Raw genomic sequence first — 20,245 nt, 5'->3', positions numbered from 1 at the left:
TGTTAATCCGAGGTGCAATTACAGTAAGTGTCTTCTTCTGTTTCATAAAGATCAATTAACACGTTCTCAAGTTTTGTGGTAACTGTATATTGTATTGGTATATATGTAGGAGAACACATTCCCCAACCTTGATATCAGTCTCAGGTCTCTGTAAACCGTTGATCAATCTTGGAAGTTAACAGAAATGGAGTAGGCAACAATTTGACCGTATATCAATCAAATTGATCTGTACTACTGATCGCTAAGAATTCCCGAATAACAGCTTTTTTATCAAAAATCAATCAAAACAGGTTATGTTTAAACATTTGCTGCACCTTTAAACATATGATTATGCAGGTTTATCTATTATTTAAATCAAGATAAAGATGTAAATTATATGTCAAAGTCATGTAGAATATATGTTAATTAGTTGGCGTTTCTGTAGGCCAAAGATGGTGTATTCCTGACGAGATTGAGCCTTTGCAGATACAAATTCGCCATCTTTAAAAATGACCGTTTCCATGGCAACCGGTGACCACCAGTTAACCCAAAACTTACCCATTTTCTACAATTGCACCAAGGCCTTACTACCGCCCAATTTTTTTTTTTAAATCGACATTTTGTCCTTTGCTACTAGGTATTTTACAGACAGACCCTCTTAAAATTACCCATGATGCATTGTGATATTTGCGGCGATTTGATAACATGGCCGTTGGGTGTAATTCTTAAAACCCTTATAACTCCTGATATTTTTGACGGATTTTGTTGATTCAAAGCCCAAAATGCAGAAAATGATATGGCCTATCAACATAATGTATAACACAAGACCCCATAGGTAGCCCAAATAAATGCCTGATTTTGGAAAGTAAACAATACATTTTTTTACACAAAATTACCCCCAAAAATGGACTTAAAAGACTCAAAGCTTCTTATAGAGTCAAATTATCGACCAAAAACATACTATTTCGTGATTCCTGTGGTATCTTTTGCCTACAAACCGATTTTCACCGAAAATCATCGATGTTTGATATTTTGTCCCAGTCCTCTGAATTAAGTCCCAAAAATCGAAGTCCATTTTGATGACGTCACCATATTACGTGATAATTCCTAAAAAGCTGGACTTTTGACATTATTATCATGCATAATTATAAAGTAGAGGAATCAACCTTTTCAAAAAAGTAAGTCACCCTTTGTCCCTCTGTTTGGTACCAAAAAGCTGCTTGGCCCATGGACTAATAGGGCGGTGTCCATCTCCGTTTCATAGCCCTGGGCCACACTGTGGTGCAATCATTGCAGCAGGGGGCTAGTCCACTGGCAGTGGAGTGTGTTTAACTTCCATACTGTTTCAGAAGTATGTACCATTGTATAAAGTCTTTGGTATGACTCAATGCGCCTCTTGTCCAGATGTGTCCTACCCGGGGCTTGAACCCGGGCCTTCTGGTCCACGTAATTTGAACCAGATGTGGCCAGTAACAGCAGCGCAGACCACTACACCACAGGGACACCCCCTCTATCAGCTAAATATCAACAATTTTGGTAACTTAATATATGTATCTACAGCTACTCATAAGCTTTGTCTAAAGACTGACATTACTTGGATCTGTTATTAGAGCCCTAAGACTACTATAACTGACAATGTTGCAAATAATGAATTCTATTAACACAGATAAACTTTCAAGCTAAGGCGTTATGTAGTTACACCGAACTACTTAACAGTTTCACATATGAATGCCTTTGTATAAGAGCAGTAAGTGTCGTCCCACTTGTAACTCTTGCTGGCCCAGTACTGTACGCATTTTGTATTAACATCAGCCTTGGGTTCACCCGGTGCCCAATTGGAGAAAGTACACACCTGTGGAAAAAATGAAATGAAGAAAATAACAGCATTTGCATGTACATGTATACATAAAAGAATCCCTAATTGTCTTGGAATTAATGCAGCTATAGTTCAACTGTTAGCAGCCTCACAATTGAGCTCCTGGTTCTGATTAGTAGCTAACGGGGAGACCCGGGCTCAATCCTGGGTCAGGACATCTCGGTTGAAGCTACACTCGTCTTTCGGAAGGGACGGAAAATACATTGGAGTCCCGTGTTAAGGAGCAGTTTGGGGGCTAGCAACCCATCCCTGGAAAAAAATCTGCCCTAAGTGCCACAAGGCGCACGTCAAGGGTCTGAGCGAATGAATAGATATGACTTACCCGCAGACATGACTTACCCCCAAGGTACTGCCATCACTGTATTTCCAAACCGCCTCCTCCTCTCCCTTTTGGAGCCCAATCCACACAGCCTGGCCACTACCAACTTTCTTTTTTGCAAGTTCCACCAAAAACCTGTGAATCTCGGCTGTCTTAGGTGCAGCCAGACGTCCTCCCATACGTGAACACTCATTCTTTGCTTCTTCGTTGGACTTCTTCTCAGTAACGACTTTGTAGCAGCGACCATTAAACTTGTTGAGACCATCACCACAGGAGTATCCAACTGACAATAAAAAGATGGATGAAACTTTCAAATTGATAGAGTATGTTGTTGTTTCAACGTTAATCACTTTAAAATCCAAGACATTGGAGGGTGTAAACGTGTAATAGCTGGAAGTTCACAACTTTATCATCTCATGTTTCATGCATAGAACAGACTTTAAATTCGTACCAGGTGCTTCTCATATTGGGTCTATTAATCCTCGCTCTCGATTAACCATCTCCAGACTATTAGTTTAAGCCCCGCCAGCTACACATAGCCGAATATGGCCTCCCCCCAACCATGGTTGTGAGTGGTTCGGGAGCTAGGTTGGCTGGTGTTCGGCGCGGTTGGCTGGTGTTCGGCTGCGCCAGCCGAATGTTTTGAAATTTTTACATCATTCGGCTGTGGACGGGAGGTCTGAAATGTGTTGACTGGTGGTTGGAAGTAAGTCAGTAATGGTCAGAGTCTGTTTTGGAGTCAAATGTTAGTCTTCATCTAAAACTGGTCAGACTAGTTTCTCCCAACCTACCGGCAACCTTAGTCGGCTGGTGGTCGGGAGCCATGTTCGGCTCTGTGTAACAGAGGCTTTAGGGAGTGGAGACGCTGTTTCAGGCCTCAGGCCTTTCCATGTTACCAAAAAAGACTCCAGTCCTTGCTACATGTAAGTGGTGATAAAAGATAAGAAAACGCCAGGTAACCTACCCGATGGTGCTCTTCCTGGCAGTTTGTAGACTGAGTTCCTCCAGGCACCGCCACATTTCTCATTCGTGTCACCTGCACACGGGCGGTTACATTCGGACTCCGGCCGCGGGGGTTCCAGCTGTGCGAAGTTTGCCTCATTGCCGCAAAAACATTCGTTAGAATACTGAGTCGCTGTAGAAGATAAATATGAAAACGTAAGGATAACAGACAAAAAAGACTTGAGACTTTGTGACATGTCTGGACTGTAGTAATGTTCTCTCAAGTTCATTCTTATCTAAAGTCGGTCCAAAACAGTTTTGTTTGTGTGAAGGTTTCACCCTGTCTAACCGCCATAAACATTAATCCGCCGGGTTACGCAAATCCGCCACTTTGAAAAACGGTGGGTTTGAGAGATATCTAGTGCAGCACCCCCAGGCATGCACAGTTTAGATATACAGGAGTGCATAATACTGGGGGACGTTGGTTTGAGATTTGTTCGGACATATCTTTGAAGGGTGGCGGAATTATGTACCCTGGTGAAACTATGTTAGTAGATGTCACCTGCGTAATTGTACCCCAGCCCACTGCAATGGTTGATGCACAGAGCGGCCGTCATCTTCTGGTTATCATGAAGTCTGCCACCCGGGAACGTCCGACTAGAGGTGTCTTTGTAGCAGCCGATGTACACTGAAGTACAAAAATTAGAAGAAAAAAAACTGTTATCTGTTAGAGACTGATTGCAGTTTTCTTTTCTTGACTTATTCGTCTAGCAGATAAAACGTTATCTTGTGCTTTGGCCATGCAGTTACTGAAGCTACCTTAAGCTTCTATGCAAACAAGTTGTTTGATGTTGATCCCTAATCGCGTGAAATTACAGTCTTCAGAACGCATGCGATATGCTCATCATTGCCATGTTTATTATCCAAGCTGCTATAGGATGAGGCATGTTCTACAAGTGTTTTGAGGCGTTTTGTACGTCTTTCTTGTGGTGAGCATCTTAACCTCCAGATCTCCTTCTCTATAAGATTCATCATGTTTCCACAGTACTAACAATGACAGCGCTACATACAGTAAAACAGAAAGATCCACAGTTGGATTTACCACTTAGAAATTCAAATTTACCATCGTCACCTCAGAGGATAGATTCGAAGTTATGAAATATATTAGTCTGTTATGTACTCGTATCCAAACTGACAAGAGAACGGACATTTGACTTGGTTTCAGATCTTGACTATTGCCCCAACATGCCTTTCTTTCTTGGTGTGTTTACCTGCTCTAGATACAGGCCCAGTACACTTGGATAACATACAGTAGTCCCACGCCTTGGTCGGGTCCGTGGTATAACACCACGGCCGACGTTTGAGGTCTGGGTTCCTGCAGTAGTTGTTGTCCAGTCCGAGGTTTGGATAGGTGGCCGGGTTGAAGCTGTGCTGGTGCGGCGTCTGAGAGCTCCAGGCCTGGCAGGCTTTTCCGGACCAGGTAGTACTCACCGTTCTGCGGTAGGTTTCCCCCAAGTCTTCATAGCATTCTGAGTACGATAAGATGACTTTCATGTGAATTGTACAGTGGGTAGGGAAATGGAACGCGAAACTAATGGCGCGGTGACCTTCGTCGAAGATCGTCGTGCAGTTTTGATACTGTAGAATTTTCAGATAGACTGTGACAAAACGAACTGCCGACAGCCTTTTCCGTAAAACACGGTTGGAGTATGAAATACACATTGACTATCCGAAGAATGTCCTCAGTTTGCGTTCGTACGAAGATTGCACGACGCTTTTGACCTTGCTTTAATCGCTCCAATGTATACCAAACACATTGAATGAAAGATGCTTGATTAGTTAATAGTTACAAGCTCACAAGCTTTGCATATGATACATTTCAATTGGTGTCATCAAATGTATGATTGTCATTCATCATGTTGTATACGTCGTTAAAATGATTTCTGAGTGAAACTTAGATTAGAACGATCATGCTTTGTTAGCAAAAATCGTTTTATTTACGTACCACTGCCCAAAGTCTGTGTCTCCTCTGCTGACGCAGGATTCGTCGGCATACCTTAGAACAAGAATGGACCTGATTTCTTCATATTAGATGACTACATGTTCAGTCTAAATGTCACCTTTACATAAGTACTTTATTGACCAACACTATCCCAGAGCACATCTGGCACTATGTGGACAGTAAAGTACGATGTCAACGGAGATCAATTTGTTAAACAGACCGATCTATGGCTCTATAGCCAACCGTAACATGCATATTTATCCAAATGATTAGTTTTAAACATAGTTTTCTTAGGTACAAAACCTTATTTTTCTCTAGCTCTACCGACGTTTTGGCATAGTTTACTCAACCTTATTTTCATTTACCAAGGTTTAAGTATAATTTACACAACCTTATTTTTAGTTACCGACGGTTTGGCATTCTTTGCACAACCTTATGTTTTTCTACCAACGTTTCGACGGTGGGTCTGCTGCCTTCACCAGGGCGTTGTGACCAGCTGCAGAAGCGTTGGTAGAGAAATGATAATGTTGTGTAATGTGTACCTACTATGTTGAATTTATTCAGCTTATAAAACTATTTACAAACGGTTAGTCTTTTGTTTTTTTTTACCTACCTGCATTGTCAACATTGCGGTAGTCGACACAGTTCGGGCAGGTACAGTCTGCATCTGTGCTTCTGCAGCGGCCGTTTGACGAACAACAGGGAGTCTCTCCATCAGGTGCGCATTGTGCAGAGGCTGCTGCAGCTGCTGGGTACTTCCATCCACATCTGCCGTCATCCCTCCATCTCTGTCCTGCAGAAGAAAAATCACAAGATTCACTGCAATTAGTATTTCCTTCATGAATGAACAACAATGCAAGCCAACGGTTTTACTCTAAAATATTTACCAATATCACCCGGTCCCCTTTTAAGCTGTAGATTTCGTTAATTTCAAAGCAGTTTCAAGCCAACCTTTTTTCGTGAAAAATGGTTGCTACCTGAGGAATCTGGAATCCATACTGCTGAATCATTGTTTGTCTGTTTGTTTTTATGTTTGTTTTTGAGAATGTAAATTTACCTGACTTGGCTGTGCTGTAGAAGGAGTACTTCATGAGGAAATGGCTGTCAAACGAATTGTCACTTCTGAAGGTCACTAGGAGCTTCCTGGCTGACGAACTGAAAGAGAAACAAAGTAAACAAAGATACAAAATAGCCATTATTCCTATAGGCATAAAAATGAACTAGGAAAGTTCCGAAGAATGTGCTAACTATTGAGTTGCGTCTTTTGTTGCGATGTTACATTGTCATTATTACCAGAATATTTATTAACCCTGTTCCTGATCTTCAGAATTGAAATAGTTCTGTTGGTATATAGTATAACTATAAGATCTTTTAGCAATATCCACCAAATTTCAAATTATTGTAGTCATTACTTTCCAGTCGAAGTCCATTTAAAAATCAGTAGGTAAGTGGTGATAAAAGCAAAAGCAAGGGTGAACTGTGATCAGAGCTGTGTGGGTGGAGTTTCTCATGCCATGAATCGGCATAAAATCTTCGAAGACATTCATTTTTTTGTCAAAATGTTTGAGGAACATTCCCTTCTTGTTTCAACTAAAATGAAGCAGGTCGGCAGAGTAAGATGGCCCGCACACCTCAGGTCGCAGCTAAATTGTCTATGTCTTTATCATTCTACCTCACTTTACTGGGTGTCACGTGCAAATTCACGATTACATTGATTTGAATTTTGGTAGACATCCATAAAAGCCTTTAGTCTTTAAAATCTTTTCCCGATATTTGACTTGCAATTGTGCACTATAATTCTGGGTCATCCCTCGTATTTACTGCATCTAAGGTGTCGTTTGGGTATTAACGCTAATTATCATATAGCATCATACAGGGATTTGTTATTATTACATGGGTCAGTTTGGATAGGCTATATGATAATAACGTTGATGACCCACCAATTCCTAGGTGTATATAGTGTCATAAGGCCTTGTCATTTGCTATAACCAACTCATAAAATTATTCGGTGGTAAAAGCAAATGACCATGCCTTATAACAGCATACACACCTTGGGCGGGTCATCAACCCGTAATTCGCCTTTACCTGGGTAACGTATATCCGTTGTTAGAAATACTTAGAAACTGAGGCAAAACGCCGGATCACATGAACAACACAAATTGCTTTAACAAATCACCCTACGTACACTATTGGCATTCTCGTTGGAGTGCAGAAGCGGCCGACAATTGGCGACGTCATATATCCGCCATCCCGAACCTCAATCCAGTCAGAGGGACAACTTACCCCAACATCAAACGATTTTGACGACTGTACAGGGAAAATATATATTATTAAGTGACCCATTCCTTTGTAACCAGGTGTTCCCATCCTCTGCTTGAAAAAGAAATGCAACCAGAGTTTTCAATCATTCTGCGATCCGATTTTAGACTTTTTATCCCATGGAACAGAGCTCACTATATGGTTACGGTTTTTTTACCGACGCTTCGGCATTTGTTGGGTATTCGGACCCACTCACGTCAGTCACATGACTTTTCGTACACGTGACCTCTTGAGCCGTGACCGTCTCGGGTTTTTACTTCTCAGCATATCATCTATCTCGCGCTCTCTATATATGTATTACCAAGCATGTATATATATATATATGTATATATATATGTATTACCAAGCATGTATATATACAGAAGTACTGATCTAGACCTATTGTTCAAACACACTTAAAGACGTAACGAGGTACAGCGCTAAATGGCTGTACATGGGTTTGTTTGTTTGTTTGTTTGTTTGTTTGTTTGTGTACAGCTGTACTTACTAACGGAGGAATAGCCAGCCACAGTGTAACATACTTGTTACAAAGCGCTGGTGCGGCCCCACTTGGAATATAGTGCCACCGTCTGGGACCCGTACACCACCAAAGGGATACAGGCGGTGGAGGCCGTCCAGCGCAGGGCCGCCCGAGTGACTCTGAATGACTACCGGCAGACTAGCAGCGTGACACAAATGCTCAATGACCTGCAGTGGACCCTTCTCTCTGAAAGGAGGAGGAACGCCCGTCTCACCTTTTTCTATAAGCTAGTTAATAACCACATCAATATTAATACAGATAGTCTACTGAAACCAGCTCAGGGGCGCACCCGGGGAAGCCACACGCTCAAATTTCAACCACTTTACGCCCGAACAGACTCTTACAAATATTCATACTTCCCCCGCACCATACCCGAGTGGAACGCCCTGCTTGGCGCGGTTGTTACGGCTCGAAATTCATTTTTGGAAATACAGTAGGTGCACTGGTGGTGCACCCAACAACAACAAATTAGGTGCACGTCAGCAAAGTTGAATGTCAGCAAAGCATAAGTACAGAATTTAACGTTACTGCCTCTCTTAGAACTTCAATCCGTAATTCTGTTGCTAACTCTAAAATTTGAAACAAGTAATACATCAAATGAATTAAAGCACAACAAAGATACTTTCATTTCAAGAATATTTTGCATACTAGTGTACAATTATAATACCTTTATCCTATAGCCTGCAAAATATCTAGGTGCACCGGTGTACCCACAGTCAGGTGCACAGCTCCAATTTTGGGTGCACAAAGGTTCACATGCACCCAATATTTCGAGCCCTGACGCCTCTGTCACACAGTCGATGAGCAGCCACATGTGCTGATCACTAAATTGCTGCCCGATTTGATAATTAACAAAGGGTCGCGCGTGTTTTTTTCTACCCTATCATATCTTACAGGGCTGTCGTGCGATTTTTAAGTCGAGGTTGTACCAGAACCAGCTAACGACAAAGATCCTAGACAGCTTTTTCCTTAACAAGACAGCTGGACTTTAATTGTACGACATATGACTAACTTTCCGTGCTATCTCCAGAATACCCTCAATTTTTGATCGAACGACGAATTTGGCCAGGTTTCCAAATCATGCAACGTACAGGACAGTAACTAAAGGTACATGAATAGCGATGGATAATGTAATCTTGAGAGCTCAACATTGTTAACTTTTGTCCAGTAAACTGTAAAGGTGACATTCGCAATGAAAATCATAAACAGACGTTGAGAAGTATCGGATATGGTAGCAAAGATGGAATGACTCTGCACCTGTGGCGGCTTGTCTGCCATGCAGCTGTAGTCAGTTGCCCTGATCTTGTCCAGGAACGTACTGCTGAAGGTCGTTGGATAACTGAGAGAAACATTCAGAAGTTTTTATCGTATGGTTTGTACAAAATAGCGGATCAAGAATTGTGACAACAACAGCAGGACAATGATGATAAATAAAACCAATTTCTGTTCTGTCCAGAAATTTGTAGACTCCTAGTAGCACCAGATAGACTCTACTAGCAGTACTAACCTGTTTCCTCCCATCACACATTTAGTGCCGAATAGTCGCTTTGCTGGACAGATGGAACTTCCGCCGTCGCTAGGATCTAATTTAGAAACATCGATGAATACAACTGTAGACGATATGTACATGGGGAGTCGTAATACGGTTACTTTGAAAAGATAGAAAAACTTTTATCTTCTCTTAGTCTTAGTTATCCGTTCATCAGATGAAATTTGATGTGAAATATGATATCTACTTGTCTTAAAGTCACACAGCGTTTGCAATGCTAATTTAAGAGTTGTGCACTCACCAAAATTGTGACCATTGCGAAACTCATGACCAATCTCGTGCGCGTTCCAGTAGTGATCTGCAGGTCTTTTGCTGTCTTCGGCCTGTATGAAAACAGTGAAATGTTTGGAAGTCTTCTGTTTTGGATAAAGGAAAAAGCCATATGATTTGGTAGCTCTAATATGTTAGATCTACCTCATGATGAGCAATCAACTGCTTGTTTAGATTACCTGTTGATTCTAAAGAGAAAAGAAGATGCATTCTCAATAATCGGAAGGTCAAGGCTGCTGTTCGTACGAAAAAGTTGTTCAACTCGCTCCGTTGTTAGGCTTTGCATTGAATTTGTCTTAAGTGAAAACTTACCGCCATCACAAAGGGAAAATCGTTCATTCCGTTAACTTTACAGAGATGACATATACCGGCTCCGGCGTACCCTGCGTCCCAGTGTGGAGGACCACTGAAAAGGACAAAGTCACCATTTTGAGACATTATAATGAAGTCTATGTAAGGATGTGCACGGATAGGAGGGTGCGCACAATCCTTTTTATAGCAGGCTCATACTATACTATACAGAAGATGAATGTATTGAAGCCGTGGCCTATGCCAGAAAAAGAGCTCAAAAGGGATTAGTCTACTTGGCTGGAAACTTTGCTTCTGTACATACGGGTACCTGAGGATGATATGGCAAATTGTAATAAGACTTCAAGAAATACCTACGCCACGTAAACAGCAGTGTGGAAAGTCGCCTGGGGCCTGATGGTGTTCCATATGTACTCTCGTACTTTTGGTTTCAGATAATTGGCGTAGCTTGGTTTTGGGTCTTCTCCCGGCCAACGCTCCGTCAAAACCTTCACCCCGACTAGCAGCACGCGGAAGTTGATCATCTTATACGCCTGTGTTGAAGACAAGAAGAGGATTAAAGTAATTGAATGAGCTTTGTAAATGGCCGGGTCATAGCAGATTCATATTTGGATGACACAACCAAAAGCACAGACATTTTTGCAAGGTCTTCTAACGTAACATGACCAATTAACGTCCGATTTATTCAAAACGTATTTATCTTAAAACCGCGCGGACAGAGCCAAAGTTCAAACCCATGGGCAGAAATATCAGCTCTTCTAAAAAGAAAATGCATGGTCTGTAAGTTTTTCTCCGCCTGTTTAACGCCGTATGAGCATGTATTTATACTGAGGTATATGATGAAGAATTGTGCTAGGGTAACCCATTATCGTCCACTTCTGAATCTTTTCCCTTCTAGCGCTATGCTTGAAGAACATAGACCAGAAAAAAATGCACAGTAACTGTCCAAAGTAGTCTGCAGACAAATGATAGTAAAATCACTATGTCTGTCCGGCCACTTGCTTGACGCGATGGAAAAAAACAATGTTTATCTGTAAATTTCCCCCACATGCGCGGCACGTGGCGTTCACGTGGTAAACGCATGGCCATTATGTTTTGCTGTGCAAGAATTAAAGAGATGGCTAAGGATCATACTTATGATGTTCTTTATTGCTCATGAGAACAGGCTTTGGCATAATACACCGCGACATGTGGACATGAGCCAAACCGGACGTAAATAGGTTCTGCACGTAAATAGGTCATGTTACGTTACAAGTATCATATGCATGCATAAGACAAACAAGTGGAGACAAATGAAGCAAACTACGTGTGTGTATATGAAGAAATCAACATGTTGAGTTTAACATAATGATTTTACTATCGTTTACACTTCTGGTTCAGGTTCTAAGGTCTAAAAATTTTTTTGATGTATCTAGCTATTTGTACAAAGCAAGGCTTATGTCCTCCTAGAATTTAATTGAATTAAACTACTGCAGAAGACGAACATATCAATCACATCCCATGTTATGAATTTGAAGAAATGAAGATCGTAACAAATTTCATGTTACTCATTCGATTCAGCATTAGTGTGTACAAAAGACCAGAACTTGAACATTTGCTGTTCAACGGTGTCCTTGTAAGAAGCTGTAGATATTTGTGATGATGCCCAGAAGGGTCATTTCAGAAGTAGTGTTTAACACAGTATATAGTCATCCCCATTGTCATTGAAACTCCGTGACAGAAAACTCACGTTATACCTTTTAAAACACCTCTTTATCATGCTTGACTAAATGTACCTTGTCGAAGATTGAAACAGCCTCCGTTGCGTAGTCCTCTATTGCTGATATGTTCTTGTCCATCATATTGTACTGTGAGTGTGGAAAAACATAGATTAACAATATTTCGTACAGCATTTCGTACAACTTCAATGCCTACAATTTTGTTATTGCACATTTGCAACATGAATGCATAATGAAATACAAACATTGTAGATTATCTACACTGACCCACAATTACTTGGAAAATAATTTTTTCTGGAATCTTTTAACAGCCTAAAGCACATTGAAAGTGTTGGTAGTAACAACATCCAAGTGTTGCATCTATCATAATAGCCCGTACAAAACATAGATCAGCGTACAAGGTGCATCAACATCCTCGTCAGATGTTTGAAACACCCAGAAGGGGCCCAGATCTTACTGTGGATTCGGGTAGAACGCAGAAGATAGTCTTTTCACACATATAATAAATGACACAAAACAGACGTTAGTTAACAGTGCCGTACAATGGCCCGAACCTAGAATTTATTGTGTATGCTGTGTTGACAAAACAGCTCGACCCGAAGGAATTATAGGACCCGGACCTTCTTGTGCATTCGGTTATTCGAAGGCGTCACACAAAACTAAAGATTGTAGTTTTTTTACACAAATGTTGACACAAAACAATGCCGTACAATGGCCAGAACCGATAGTTTATCGGGTGACAAAACAGCACGATCCGAGATAACATATGTAATAGCACCCTTGCACGCACATGTCATCGCTTGACTGCACAATTGTAAGGTAAAGTAAATGTCTCATCGCCTGACGCCTTAGGGGCAGTGAGTCAATACTTCGTGTCTTGGGCATGGTATTGGAAGGTGGATGCTTAATACTTACACATCGAGTTCAAGAAATATGGAACTTACGAAGTTGTAGTTGAAGATGTAGAACACTCTGAGATACCTCGTTGGCCATGTTATAAAGCCCCCGTCACAAATAAGAAATTCAGCTCGGCCGACCTGTTGGCGAGCTTCAAATTTGCATTTTCGGCCGAAGTACGGCCGACGTCCTGTCGATTACGCGGGCTTCGGGCGATTTTTAGAAATAAAACTTGATCCAACTATTGGCCTTTTATCAGGTTAGTCGATTCTGACTTCGTCCATGTCCAAGAGATGGTACGATCTCATGGGGGATTTTTAGTTTTTAGTGTTCGACGGACGTTGCCCAAGATTTTAATTGGAAAATACGGTCGACGCTCGGGCGATTTTGAAATTCGGCGAGCTTCGGGCGATCTACAAAGTCGGCCGACGCTCGCATGAATTGTGACGCCGGCTTAAGGAAGTTGGCATCATTCAGAAGGTAGTAGGGAACAGCCGGCCAAGTCTAGACGGGATACAAAAAAAACTCAAACAAACAAGCTGCTAGGGGGCCTAAACCTACACCACTTCTTTACTACATCACAAGCTATCTGTCATAGCACGTCCAAGTCAAAAGATACAAAAACGGAAGTGCTGCTGTAGTACCAAGGTCACATACCAGGGGGCCCAAAATCGACCTTGAAAATCTGCTTCATAACACCCGCCCACATACCAAATATCATCGTAATCCATCAACAGGTTTTTGAGTCATGCTGACTACAGTAATGCGGAAACACAAACAGACAGACAGACAGACAGACACACCCAAAACTATATCTCCATTTTTAATGGAGATAAAAAAACAAGAATAACTGAAATGTGGATGTAATCGTGCTAACCCCTAAGCAGAGTGCAACAATTAATTTACTAAAAATGCTGAATCTTGCAGGAAACATGCACGACTATCCCAAGAATGCCATCAGTTTGCGATCGTACGATGATCGTACGACGTATGTGCCCTGGTGGTAACTTGTCTGGTCTCAGTGGTCACATTTCCTCAGAGTTTCAACCGCTCTATATATCTTTATGGATTCTCGCAGTGGTTTCTGGCTGATCTGCAATATATCTTTAGTGTTAACTAACCTTAAGATCTTTGAAACACTCGTGGTGGTCACAGCGGGACTTGTCGTTCCACCCAGGAATAATCGCGCGGCGCTCCGACAATCCCTGTAGCACAACAACAAGAAAATCAATATGTCTCTAGCCTGGAGTCCAGCCATGCTAGCTTTGGCCCGCTCCCAAAGTCGCTAGCCTTAGCTCTGGTCCGCTGAAACTATAGGCTAGCGACGTTGGGAGCTGACCAAAGCTAGCATGGTTGGACTCTAGGCTTTTACTATCGTTTACACTTCTGGTTCAGGTTCTAAGGTCTAAAAATTTTTTTGATGTATCTAGCTATTTGTACAAAGCAAGGCTTATGTCCTCCTAGAATTTAATTGAATTAAACTACTGCAGAAGACGAACATATCAATCACATCCCATGTTATGAATTTGAAGAAATGAAGATCGTAACAAATTTCATGTTACTCATTCGATTCAGCATTAGTGTGTACAAAAGACCAGAACTTGAACATTTGCTGTTCAACGGTGTCCTTGTAAGAAGCTGTAGATATTTGTGATGATGCCCAGAAGGGTCATTGAAACACTCGTGGTGGTCACAGCGGGACTTGTCGTTCCACCCAGGAATAATCGCGCGGCGCTCCGACAATCCCTGTAGCACAACAACAAGAAAATCAATATGTCTCTAGCCTGGAGTCCAGCCATGCTAGCTTTGGCCCGCTCCCAAAGTCGCTAGCCTTAGCTCTGGTCCGCTGAAACTATAGGCTAGCGACGTTGGGAGCTGACCAAAGCTAGCATGGTTGGACTCTAGGCTAATATGTCTCAGCCGTTATGTTTCTAATCATTTTGTAAACGAGCACAACACCAACACAGATTAACCAACAATAAACAAAATTTATAAAATGGTTCTGAAATATTTGGAGAAAAAAAGCTCTGATCAACGAATAAGAGCTCTAGCTGTCCTGAGCTACTAGAGCCACCAATAACTCTAGATCATTCATGTAACATTAAGTTGATAGAATGATGAAAGTTAGACACCCAAGTAGTGAGGTGCGCAATACAAAGGTTACTAGATAGATTTTGGAAACGTTCAGACGTTTCAGAAAGCATCCGGAGTCACTGACGAAAGATAGTGAAATTCAATGCTATCTGAAACGTCTTACCGGTTGCAAAATCTATCCAGTTGCTTGTATACATGTACCTTCTTCAGTTGATTTGGAGCAGGTCCTTCCCCATCGCTCTCACACCATCGCATGTCTTCGTCCATCAGGTTGTCTTCGTCCGGAATGGCCCGACTGGAACACTCTGACCTCTCATCTTTCATCCAATCTACAGTTGGGTTGTCCGATTCAGCCATAACCATTCTATCATCCTGAAAGAAATCGTAAAAGTATGTTAATTAGTTGCACGGTATCGGAATTCTTGACGACACAGTTAAATTAGCCGAAGTTTAATTTGAACCAAACAACCGACAGACCAACCAATCAGTCACCACCAACACCTTACAGAAGAGGTAGCAGTGCTAATCAGATGTTTGACAAAACGGTTAGATAATATTGTTTACTGCTAACCTGTGATTTTGACTCTCTGTTCTCTAGCAGTTCTATCAGCTCCTCGACGATTTCCTCCAAGTTTTCGGATCTCTTGAGGCGAATCTGCAGTATTCCATCAACCTCAGAGTCCCCTCGGTACAAACCCTAAACAATAAGCATAACAACATGTCACGTCTTGGTGAATAAACTCAACTTCTATGGTGCTGACAAACTTGTTCTGATACAGCATGGTTTTTCGACTAGAGCTTGTTGCCATGCACGATGTAGTATCTAATACTTGTATATGTTGTAAGTTATAGTTTGGGGCATCACAGTGTCTGATTTCTCGTTTTTCACAACACCTATTGGATATTCTGTGCAACAACGTCTAGATTAGTATACATTGTGCAAGAGAACCTGTGAGAAAGTGCACCACTCAAAAATCATATCCAGTGGCTTGAGTAACTACTATTTGGCGTACCATTCGTACCTGCATGAAAATTCCACACATTTTTGACGTACAAAAGTTGCGGGTTCTTGTCGAACTGAATGATAATCGATGTCCTGAAGCCGGCGTCACAATTCATGCGAGCATCGGCCGATTTTGTAGATCGCCGGAAGCTCGCCGAATTTCAAATTCGCCCGAGCGTCGACCGTATTTTTCACTGAAAACCTGCCCCGTCACAAATTGAACAGAGCTCGGGCGACGTCCGTCGAACGCTAATAATCATAAATCCCACATAAGACGGTACCATCTCTTGGACACGGACGAAGTCAGGATCAAATGGCCTGGTAACAATCTCAAATTTGGACCAACTTTACTTTCTGAGTTGTGGCAAATCTGTAGGGCACAAGTGAAGTAGGTGGGCACACTGAAAATAATCACATAAAGAGGAATTTTGTTATAGACCAATCAAAATACAAGTGCAGGAGCCACAAAGTCAACAGATCAGTCGTTTAACCCCGATCCAAAAATTTTCACCAATTAGAAATCGACCGAAGCTCGGGCGAACGCCGTCCGAGCTTCGACCGACCGTTGACAAGCCTATCGACGCCCTGCCGACGCCTGGGCGTGCCTCGGCAGACAAACATAGATCTATAATGACTCAGTGGACTTTCAACTAGTCATTTTGTGGAGAAAAAACTCAGGAAGTGAAGTCAAACCTCAAAAGTCAAGCCCCAGTTCATTAATATACAAATTGAAACAAGAAGCATTGTCTTCGGTGTCAACATTTTATTTATAATTTTTTTTTTAATGAAAATGTAACTTTGCATTGAATTGTCTTTCATTAGAAAAGTTTGGCAGCATTCTTCGACAAGTTGAAATTCGTATTAGTTAATATTACAGTATCATTTATCATCTTATGTTATAAACCAAACTGTCGTTTCCTTTTATCTATAAACAAGAAGGAGTTCGGCCGAGGCCCGTCCAAGCTCCCATCAACACCTGCACAACGCTCGCCCGAAGCACGCCTTACTTTTCATGAGTCGGCCGGAACACCGACGACGGTCGTCCGATTATTGTTCAAGGCCCGTGCGAGGCTCGCACGAGGCCGAAGAGTTCGGGCGACCTCCGACCGATCAAAAATCGGGTCTAAAATCCTCGGATGCCCGCCCGAATATTGGCCGAGCGCTGGGCGTTGCTCGGGCGAGCTACGGGCAAACTGTTGACGAGCTGTGCGAGTTCAAAAATCGTCGCCGAGGCCTCGCTGAATTTAAGCGCAGCTTCCAGTGACACGCGAACGTCGGCCGAGCTCCGAAAATTCGCCCGAAGCCCGTAGAATCGGCAGGACGTCGGTCGTACTTCGCCCGAAAATCGCCATTTGGAGCACGCCGACAAGTCGGCCGAGCTAATTTCTTGATTTGTTACGGGGGCTTTATCGTGTGTGATGTATGTGAAAAACTATCAAAAGACAAACCTGCGTTTGGAATGCTAACACGGAGCCAAGAATAAGGCTGAGCAAGACCAGATGGCGGTTTGCAGTCATCCTCACACTTCGGCCTGGCGAAAATCAACAAGGCACACCAAGGGTAAGGCTACATCACGCAATCTGCATTCAAACAAGGGTTTACCGAAAAGGCCGGGCTGTCTACTATAGCCTGACACGATAGTCAGCCCAACTAAACAGGCCAGATAGACAGGCCAAGTCGACAGCCAAGTTTTTTTCCGTAAACCCTTCAAACAACAGTTTTGATACATGGTGTTACAGCCCTGATGCGTAACTAAACTTGTCTTAGACAGGTACATAAGTGGTGTCAGCGAAGAATGGGACAGACCAGTCCAACCAGTGTCTAGAGACATTGGTTGATGACTGAGAATTCGGGTAGTGTGTATCTTACAAATGGTGTTACCGCCGTGATGCGTAACTAAACTTTGGTAAGACAGGTACAAAAGTGTCGCCAGTGAAGAATGCCACAAACAATTGTGACCAGTGTATAGCGACAGTGATCCATGGCTGAGACTGTCGGAAAGCATAACTTCACAGACACTTTGGTATTTGTCAGTGTTTACAGTAAATTTCTGATAACTCTTAGTGAACTTTGTCTCGTTTCTGGGGTCTCTAGACTGCACAATCCTTATGTCCGGCCGCTAAGATATCAGAGTACTCCACTTCAAAAGTAGAGCTATCCGATCTAAAATGAGCATTGTTTCTGACTTTGATACATTTAGAAAGGGTTAGAAAAGATATTAAGATTACTTCGGATACATGATTGGTATGGCATGAATGGTAGATAAGTATGAACAGAATGGAATTGAGAACTCAGGTTAAAGTTGCACGCTATACCCCATCACGTTAAAAAAATAGGTACATATTGCAAAACGACGCTAAATACGTGAGTCTGCATTTAATGCTACATTGTTATACTGCTAGTTAAGTCCAAGACGGAGGTACCGTATATATGTTGCATTTTTTAACTGTCGTACCGGGAGTGGGTTTATAAAATGCCCCCATTGATTATGCAAATAAGTTTATGATTTGCGTTATCACCATTTCATTATATGACCATTTCATTATATCAAGTCATATAAATATAGAATACAACACGGGGTATCACCCGACCCGTGGGAGGGCTGGGACCGAGGGTGATGCGGAATACACCGTGTTGTATTATTTATGTCATACCCATAAAAAAAAAAGCACATTTCAATGCGGAATGCGCCAGAGGTTGATAGAGTTTTGTGTCCTCGAACAAAAAATTGTAACAACATTGATTCCAACCTCCGAACCCGGTATTCGAATTCACGACGGCGGCGCAACCGTCGCGCTCGAAATGCATGCGAAATATTCTATGGAAGCCCGTGTGATACAAGGCCCAGGCATGACATAAAACATCCTACCTTCAGTCTGCACAGTTGAAGAGGGCGTCTTCCCTGCACTGCAGCCGATCCCACAACTGTTTAGTGGTGTCTGGCATGCATATGGCAGTCACCAAATATGCAAATGACCTACCAGTGCTATGTACTTATCTAGCATCTGTTATACCTCTGAGTAAGAGTGCACTGAACCGTATCCTTTAACTTTTTCTGGTGATGCTTCATTTTTCACCAAGAGAGTTAACCTCCGTTGCAGGCTTCCCCCACCCCTAACTTATCGGGTCAGATTCTTTGGCTGGGCGGCCGTATCTGCTTGGAGACCGTATCTGCTTGAGGCCCCGTATCTGCTTGGGATACAGGATCCCAAGCAGATACGGGGCCTCAAGCAGATACGGGATCCCAAGCAGATACGGGGTCTCAAGCAGATACAGGGCCTCAAGCAGATACGGGGCCTCAAGCAGATACGGTCTCAAAGGAGATACGGCCGCCCAGCCAAAGAATCTGGCCCGATAAGTTGAAAAATCGCCGGTGGGAGAAGCCTGCAACGGAGGCTACAAGAGAGTGCTTGTCTGTTCCCTTGTTATCTTCGCCAAGAAGATTATGTTTTCGGTTACGCCAGCTGTGGGGTGGGTCTATATGTATGTCAAGGGCATAGCTCGAGAAACCTTTAATGGATCTTCATGATTTTTGATAGTTGTATAGTGCTTGTAAGAAGGAAGTTCGAATTCAAATATAGTTCACCTGGCGTGTTTCAACAGTACTGCAGCGGACATTGCATGTTTGTGTGATTGTATGAAGGCAGAAGTGACAGAAACGTTGATGAATCTTTATGATTTTTAATATTAATACTAATGAGTAGCGGTTGAGAAAATTGAGGTCAAAAATGGTTTTCCTGGCGCTTTTCTGCAGTACTGCATCGGGCTGTGTATGTTTGTGTGTTTGTATGTACACAGCATAACTCAAGGAGCTGTGAACGGTTGTGCATAATTTTAGGTGAATAGGTAGGAATGTCGAAGAGGAAGGTTAAGTTCGCAAATGGAACTCCTAGCTGGTACTCAAGGCACTGCAGCGGAGCTTCAAAGTTTGAGGTCGAATTTTGGAGGTGCCAGGTTCATGATTTTTCAGTAATACTGTACATAGAATCTGAAACAGGGAATGAGTGGTGTAAGTTTCGGCTCCCTAGCGGCTTGTTTGGAACTACAGTAGGCGTTTTTGTTGTAACCTTTTGAGGCGAATAACTACAGAAGGGGTTGACAGATCTTCATGATTTGTGGCATGTACTAGTAAATAGCTTGGGTAATGTTTTACATAATGAAATACTAATTAGGAAAACCAGGAGGTAATTTGCATAATAAATGAGGAAAGTTTACCAATCCGCCTAAAGTTTGTGGTCGATTTTTTTGCAAGCGCTATGGTTATGATTTTTGAGTGGTAGATGGTTTTGGGGGCAGGGAGTAAGTGATGTAAGTTTGGGCCCCCTTGCGGCTTGCCTTGATCTGAATGAGAAATGTGGCATTTCAAGCATTCCAAGTATTTTTTGTAGTGGTCGTGTGACGACTCTCTTTGTGAATTAGCCTTTGATTTAGTTCTTCATCCAAAGATA

The 20,245-nt window shown here is 42.3% G+C and overlaps 3 protein-coding genes across 3 annotated transcripts; all 3 read right to left on the bottom strand.

The window, feature by feature from the left end:
* Positions 1–1,684: 1,684 nt before the first annotated feature.
* Positions 1,685–7,950, bottom strand: LOC136429550 (uncharacterized). Its single transcript, XM_066419385.1, has 10 exons — positions 7,925–7,950; positions 7,304–7,425; positions 6,176–6,273; positions 5,732–5,911; positions 5,122–5,172; positions 4,388–4,645; positions 3,679–3,804; positions 3,139–3,309; positions 2,195–2,457; positions 1,685–1,831 (listed from the first exon to the last, which is right to left on the bottom strand). The coding sequence occupies exons 2-10, from the start codon at positions 7,354–7,356 to the stop codon at positions 1,685–1,687; spliced, it is 1,347 nt and encodes a 448-aa protein (XP_066275482.1). The 5' UTR covers positions 7,357–7,425; positions 7,925–7,950.
* A 1,108-nt stretch (positions 7,951–9,058) lies between these two features.
* On the bottom strand, positions 9,059–12,797 carry LOC136429549 (uncharacterized). The gene is made up of 7 exons (XM_066419384.1): positions 12,748–12,797; positions 11,861–11,932; positions 10,443–10,618; positions 10,089–10,182; positions 9,748–9,829; positions 9,465–9,540; positions 9,059–9,296 (listed from the first exon to the last, which is right to left on the bottom strand). Exons 2-7 carry the CDS (start codon positions 11,924–11,926, stop codon positions 9,059–9,061), a joined length of 732 nt encoding a protein of 243 aa, XP_066275481.1. The 5' UTR covers positions 11,927–11,932; positions 12,748–12,797.
* Positions 12,798–14,150: 1,353 nt separating this feature from the next.
* Positions 14,151–18,768, bottom strand: LOC136429548 (uncharacterized). The gene is made up of 6 exons (XM_066419383.1): positions 18,667–18,768; positions 17,246–17,328; positions 15,366–15,491; positions 14,996–15,166; positions 14,361–14,446; positions 14,151–14,160 (listed from the first exon to the last, which is right to left on the bottom strand). Exons 2-6 carry the CDS (start codon positions 17,312–17,314, stop codon positions 14,151–14,153), a joined length of 462 nt encoding a protein of 153 aa, XP_066275480.1. The 5' UTR covers positions 17,315–17,328; positions 18,667–18,768.
* Positions 18,769–20,245: the final 1,477 nt, after the last annotated feature.

The sequence above is a fragment of the Branchiostoma lanceolatum genome, chromosome 3 (genome assembly GCF_035083965.1).
Source record: "Branchiostoma lanceolatum isolate klBraLanc5 chromosome 3, klBraLanc5.hap2, whole genome shotgun sequence".
In the NCBI taxonomy this organism is placed as follows: domain Eukaryota; kingdom Metazoa; phylum Chordata; class Leptocardii; order Amphioxiformes; family Branchiostomatidae; genus Branchiostoma; species Branchiostoma lanceolatum.
The sequence above is the reverse complement of the archived record's forward strand: the minus strand, read 5'-3'. Positions and strand labels throughout refer to the sequence as shown.

Coding starts and splice junctions, on each gene's coding strand:
- LOC136429550 (XM_066419385.1), bottom strand. CDS start 7,356: ATGACGTCGCCAATTGTCGGCCGCTTCTGCACTCCAACGAGAATGCCA. Junction 5,912..6,175: donor CTACAGCACAGCCAAGTCAG/GTAAATTTACAT, acceptor TTTCTTCTGCAG/GACAGAGATGGAGGGATGAC. Junction 1,832..2,194: donor GTGATGGCAGTACCTTGGGG/GTAAGTCATGTC, acceptor TTTTTTCCACAG/GTGTGTACTTTCTCCAATTG.
- LOC136429549 (XM_066419384.1), bottom strand. CDS start 11,926: ATGATGGACAAGAACATATCAGCAATAGAGGACTACGCAACGGAGGCT. Junction 10,619..11,860: donor CTGTTTCAATCTTCGACAAG/GTACATTTAGTC, acceptor TCTTCAACACAG/GCGTATAAGATGATCAACTT. Junction 9,297..9,464: donor TGTGTGATGGGAGGAAACAG/GTTAGTACTGCT, acceptor TGTTTCTCTCAG/TTATCCAACGACCTTCAGCA.
- LOC136429548 (XM_066419383.1), bottom strand. CDS start 17,314: ATGACTGCAAACCGCCATCTGGTCTTGCTCAGCCTTATTCTTGGCTCC. Junction 15,492..17,245: donor TGTTAGCATTCCAAACGCAG/GTTTGTCTTTTG, acceptor CTTATTGTTTAG/GGTTTGTACCGAGGGGACTC. Junction 15,167..15,365: donor ACAGAGAGTCAAAATCACAG/GTTAGCAGTAAA, acceptor GATTTCTTTCAG/GATGATAGAATGGTTATGGC.